Below are 6000 nucleotides of genomic sequence, written 5' to 3'. Positions count from 1 at the left end.
GGGCTTTGCATATATTAGGTGAGCGGTGAACTACATAAACACCTAGCCATGGAATTAAAGACTAGAAAAGACACGGGAGAGAAAAAGACCATAACATCAATGTTTAGTGCAAGGAAAAACAAGCAACGTTAAGGGGAGCCAGTACTTTTGCCACTGACAACCGCCCCGTGGCTCTGGGGATCTGCCCTGGGCTCAGCGTTGGGGATGAGAGGCTAGTAGGCCGCAGAGAGAGTGACCGTGTCCTCAGGGTCAGTGGCCAGGAGCTAGCTCCCGGAAAAGCAGAGGACAGCTCAGCCAGGTGCGGCCCAGCGCCGCCCTCCCGCCGCTAGCCGTGGGGGCGGACCTGCAATAACCACGCCCACTTGGGGGCCCATAAAAGGCACCGCCCGCTGGCAGTTCGGGTTCGAGTGCTGCTTTGGGGTGTGGACTGCTGGCCGCTAGCGTCGCCGTGGTCAGCCTGGTGCCACGCCCCGGCCGGTGCTGCCCGGTGCTGCGGGAGCCTCAGCCATGCTGTTCTGGCACACGCAGCCCGAACACTACAACCAGCACAACTCTGGCAGCTACCTGCGGTAAGACCGGACGGCACCTGCCTGCGATCGGATCGGGGTCAGGGCGCCGAGGACCAGTGCGGCCTCCAGGGGGGGTATCCTCCGGCAGACCTCTGGGGGGGGGCTGATCGGGGAGGCGGCGCGCTTATGCCGGAGGGGCGACTCTCCGAGGTCTCCCTGTTGCTTGCAGCGTTCTCGGCCCGGTCCCGCAGCCTTCCCTCTCCCTTCTCCAGTTGGAGAAATAAACTTGCCACTTCCATCAGGAGCTCGTGTGTCTCGGGAAGCCAGGCCCCACTCTTTGCTCTTCGTGGCCGGTGGGCCCACAGGTGGGTGGCGGGAGCAGGTCTGCGCTGCAGCCTTGCGGGCCCGGGCTTCTGGGGGCTGGCCGTCCCTGCCACGGTGAGCTTGGTGTGGCCCCCAGGTCCCGGCTTCACCGAAGTCTGCTGCGGGGATTTCTCTAGCGCGCTTCAAGGGAAGAGGGTCCCGCGGGTTTCCCAAAGTTCTCTGAACTCCCTGTTTCTGAAAACAGACCCCACCCCCGCCTTCGGTGACTACGGGATTCTTTTTTCCACCCGTGGTGCCACTGACTGGAGGGCTAATAGGCAGGCATTTCATTTTCTGAACTCGCTAAAACCAGCTTCAACCTGTCTTTATTTCATCCTAGTCACAGTTTATTATATGTGCCTTACTTAACCAAAAAGGTGTTGGACATGGGCTCAGGAAAAAGTAAACTGGCAAGCAGAAGTCAGCCCCAAATACAGAACCTTAAGTGCCTCTTTGGACCCCCAAATTCCCCGCTTGGATTTTCTGTTATTTGTACTTCCTGGCTTCTAATTCATGTATGTCCAGAACTCTGGGAAGACACCCCCTTCTTAGAAAGCCAAGGACTGACCATGTTTTGCTGGTGTATGTTCAGTTTTTGTTTGTTTTAACTCTAAGTCATAGAAAGTGGCAATCAATAGGGTTTTGACTGTGGATCCCCGTGTGTTAAGGGTTATGCAAAGCCCACAGTTAAAATGCTACAGAATAAATACATGCTAACCCTACAACACTCTGTAGGGTCACTTGTAGTTTCTTTGGAATTGTAGTCAATGGCCTGCCATTAGGTATCTCATCCTATCTTAAAAATGAATTTGAAGGTGACCTTGAGCTGAAGTGAACATATTTGAAACCTAGATGCATGATCCTGTTAGGGGACAGTTTTATGGGAGAAGAGGTGTGGTTTTTGCATGTGTGCCTGAGATGGTAGTTTGTAAGCCAACTCAGATACTTTTAGGATTTGGACTTTGCATGGGAGGAGGAAGGCAAACATTGGGGCTGAGAGCCACTGCAAACCGCACTGGTTCCTTTGAGGAAGCGATGGGTGAAGACAGTCCATACTCCCCTCTTGGAAGCTGGTTTATTATTTTTTTATTTTTACTTCCAAATAGTTTGACTTCCTTGAAGGCCTGCGCCCCCATGCTAGAGTGAGGATATTTTTCTTTGTTTTGCTTTTTTTTTTCTCTTTAAAACTTTTTAAAATTTAATTCTTTTACAGTGGAGGATGACCCTGGGACTTACACTTGTTCTTCCATTTTGATAACTTGCAGTCCTCCTTATTATTATTGTTTTTGTTCTCCTAGAAGTTCTGCAAGCCATCTGACTTCACCGAACAGCGAGTGGCCTTCAAGGCCCTCCCTCTCCTTTCTGTTTGATGTTCTGGTAACTTTTATTCCTTGGCAAATAAGGACACCAGGCCAGAAACAAGTTAGTGTTGAGTGACGGTTCTTAACCCTCTCCCCCTCTTTTTTTTAATTTAAAAGTAACAGTGCATGGATTATTAACTTAACATGGTCTGGACAAACATGAAATTATGCAATTCCTAGGTGAGCAGGACTGCTTGCTCCTTCCCGAGCTCCTTAATAACTGCCCAGGCTGGAGATGGGAAAGAAAGGTTTGCAGCTGGCCAACCCTGCTCTCTCTCTCTCTCTCTCTCTCTCTCTCTCTCTCTCTCTCTCTCTCTCTCTCTCTAGGCAGCAAACAGGAATAGAAGAAGAGCTCACATGGGGATGGTTTCCCAGGTGTGCTCAAAGACAGGCTTTCTGAGGATTTGTTAGACACTGTTGGGGTGTGTGCTGGTTTATATTTCGTGGACATTCATTTATGATGCTATACAGGGAACACATAGTACTGGTAACTATGCAGTGAAGTGAGGTCAGCTGATCTGATTCATGGCCCAGACCCACGGAGGGAGGAGGGTCATCAGATAGGGCGGGACACCTTTTGGTAGCTGTTTCTGTGGCAACATAGTTTAGAATATTTAAGCAAATCTTGCACGCCTGCTAGTCATTCTGATCCTGAGGGATTTCATTGTTCCTTGCAAGGACACTCGTCTGAAGTTCTGTAACTCGGCAGACTGAGGTGCCTTGAGTCTGGGAGTTCAAGGCTAGCCCCTGGCAACATACTGGTACTTTCCTGAAAAGTTCAGAAACAAATTTCTCTTCTACCCGGGTGATTGGAGGCTGATTGATGTGTACTTGTATGTGACGGTGTGTGTGTGCATGTATGTGCATGAGTGTAAGGGCCAGAGGACTACCTTCAGTATTGTTTTATTTGGTTTTTTTGAGGCAGCATCTTACTACACAGCTCTAGCTATCCTGTAACTCTCTGTGTAAATCAGGCTGGCCTTGAATTTAGACATCCACCTGCCTCTCCTGAGTGCTGTGATTAAAGGTGTGGGCCACTATGGCCAGCTAATCTTTAGTGATGTTCCTCAGGTACCATGCACTTTGTTTTTTGAGGCTGGGTCCCCTACTTGTCTGAAACTTGACAAATAGGCTTAGCTGGCTGGCCAGTGAGCCTTGGGGGTCATCATGTCCCATTTCCCCAGCACTGGGATTACTAATCAGCTTTTATAGGCTGTGGGCTATGGGACTGACTTTATAGGTCCTCCTACTTACAAATGCTTTACCATTTCTGCCCGGGGCAGGGCTGATGTTTTTGGTGGAGGGAACATTATTTAGAGGTGAAGGAAACAATTGTGAGGTTTTGTTTGTTTGGGTTTTTTGAGACAGGGTTTCTCTGTGTAGCTTTGGAGTCCTGGTACTCACTCTGTAGACCAGGCTGGCCTTGAACTCACAGAGGTCTGCCTGCTTCTGCCTCCGGAGTGCTGGGATTAAAGGTGTGTGCCACACTCCCTGCCTCAACTCTGAGTATTTTAAGATTTGCTGCTTGGGTAAGAAAACTGGAATCAAGGTTTTCTATCTTCATAGTATTTTGGAGAGACCATTCTGAGCTTTAAAACAGGGGCTATGGGTCCTAAGCATGGCTTAGCAGGTAAAGGTGCTTGCTACCAAGCCTAATGACCTGAATTTAATCCCAGGAGTCCATCCACAAGATACAGGGAGAGTACCAGCTCCCCCCAAATCCTCCTCTTGTTCATATCACATATGCCTGTGGGAACACACACATATACAAATAACTAACTTACTTACTAAATAAATACATGTCGGAAATTCAAAAACAAAACAAAACAAAAAACCAAACAACAACAAAAACCCCAAGTCGGGTGGTGGTGGCGCACTCCTTTAATCCCAGCACTCAGGAGACAGAGGCAGGCAGATCTCTGTGAGTTTGAGGCCAGCCCCTCTACAGAGGGAGTTCTAGGACAGCCAGGGCTGATACACTCTCCTACCCAGTAAATAATAAATAATGTAAAAAGAGGAACAAGAGTTGTTCAGATGATTGTTCTCAAAGATGTTTGAGCGAGTACTTGCAGATAGGAAGCAGGTGCCCTGGTTGGAGCTGTAGCTCAGTAGTTCATCAGGTGCCCTGGTTGGAGCTGTAGCTCAGTAGTACAGCACTTGTTTAGCAGGTACAGGGTTCTGGATTCAGTCCCTGAGCACTGTATCCCTCCCCCAGAAGAAAGGAAGGAAACAAAGAAATAGCTTTCTAAGAGAAAAAGAAAGGAATAGCTTTTCTGGTTTCTGTTGCTTACGTTTCAGACACTTTCCCTTCTCCAGGCCATGGGTGACTGGATCTCATGAGGGCCATTGAATGGGGCCAGGACCATGCAGTAGTGGTTGCATCTGAGATTTGGGCCATGTGGGTGAGGAGCTAGGTCAGCTTGTGTCACACTGGACTCTGAAGTCATCCTTGGTACTATGGTCTGCACCCATCTTGCCTGACATTGCTCTATGTTCCTGGGCTTTACTTCTGACCACTGCTTCCTGTGTTTTACAGTGATGTGCTGGCTCTGCCCATCTTCAAGCAGGAGGAGCCACAGCTATCTCCTGAGAATGGGGCCCGCCTGCCGCCCCTACAGTATGTGTTGTGTGCGGCCACCTCTCCTGCTGTGAAGCTACATGAAGAGACCTTGACATACCTCAATCAAGGTAGAGGTCTCCATAGGGATGGAACCTGGGTGGGTGGACAAGTGGGGGTAGTTAGCAGATAGTGTGCAAGACCCTGTTGGGCCTCTTTTGCTGTGACATGGGACTCTGGAAAGGGTATAGACTTAGGGGTCAGGCACAGGTTCTGATTCTGCCGTGTTGTGTGGCTTCCCACACAGGACTGCCATGACTTCACTGGAAATATTGCAAACTGAGCTAGGAGTAGTGACATGAGCCTGTAGTCTTACTCCATAGGCAGAGGTAACCTGAACTCCACAGGCAGAGGCAGCCTGAAGTCCATAAGCAGAGAGAGGCAGCCTGAACTCCATGGGCAGAGACAGCCTGAACAACAGAATTAGACTCCTGAAAAGGAGGGAAGTAAGGGAAGGCCAAGTGCGGGTCATCTTGTAACATTCCTTCCTTCAAGATTGCTATTACTGCTGGACGGTGCATGCCTTTAGTCCCAGCACTGGGGAAGTAGAGGCAGGCAGATCTCTGTGAGTTCGAGGCCAGCCTGGTCTTCAAAGACAGTTCCAGGATAGTCTCTAAACCTACAGAGAAACCCTGTCTTGAAAAACCAAAAAGATTGCTATTACTGTTTGGTGCTTTTGGTACCTTTTGATACCTTTTGATGGTCTGCTCTTCTTTTTATGGGTGACAGCTGGTCCACATCTGGTATAGCTTCCACCCATTGGAGAGCAGTTGTCTTTGACTGCCCAGGTCACTATGACACCAGCACCTATTTTTTATTCTCAGTGACTCTCTCTCTCTCTCTCTCTCTCTCTCTCTCTCTCTCTCTCTCTCTCTCTCTCCTCCCTCCCTCCCTCCCTCTCCCTCTTCCTCTCCCTCCCCTCCCTGCCTCCCATTTTTTGAGATAGGGTTTTTCTGTGTAACCCTGACTGATCTGGAACTTGCTCTATAGACCAGGCTGGCCTCAAACTCACAGAGATTTGCCTGACTCTGCCTCCCAAGTGCTGGGATTAAAGGCGTGTGCCACCACCATCCATCCCTCAGTGATTTCTTGTGTAAAATAAGAAAGTCTAATTTGGAGGGGGGGTGTTTAACAGGGTGAAGGTAAGTGA

General features: G+C 49.3%; 1 protein-coding gene across 1 annotated transcript in view; it reads left to right on the top strand.

The window, feature by feature from the left end:
- The first annotated feature begins 507 nt into the window (after positions 1–507).
- Positions 508–6000, top strand: part of Tfcp2l1 (transcription factor CP2 like 1) — a 58667-nt gene continuing 53174 nt past the window's right edge. Inside the window, exons 1-2 of the mRNA XM_027417820.2 lie at positions 508–569; positions 4770–4921. Coding sequence (XP_027273621.1) covers positions 508–569; positions 4770–4921 — 214 coding nt within the window. The remainder of the gene's footprint in view (positions 570–4769; positions 4922–6000) is intronic.

The sequence above is a fragment of the Cricetulus griseus genome, chromosome 5, assembly GCF_003668045.3.
Source record: "Cricetulus griseus strain 17A/GY chromosome 5, alternate assembly CriGri-PICRH-1.0, whole genome shotgun sequence".
Lineage (NCBI taxonomy): Eukaryota > Metazoa > Chordata > Mammalia > Rodentia > Cricetidae > Cricetulus > Cricetulus griseus.
This window is presented reverse-complemented; position numbering and strand designations above follow the sequence as displayed.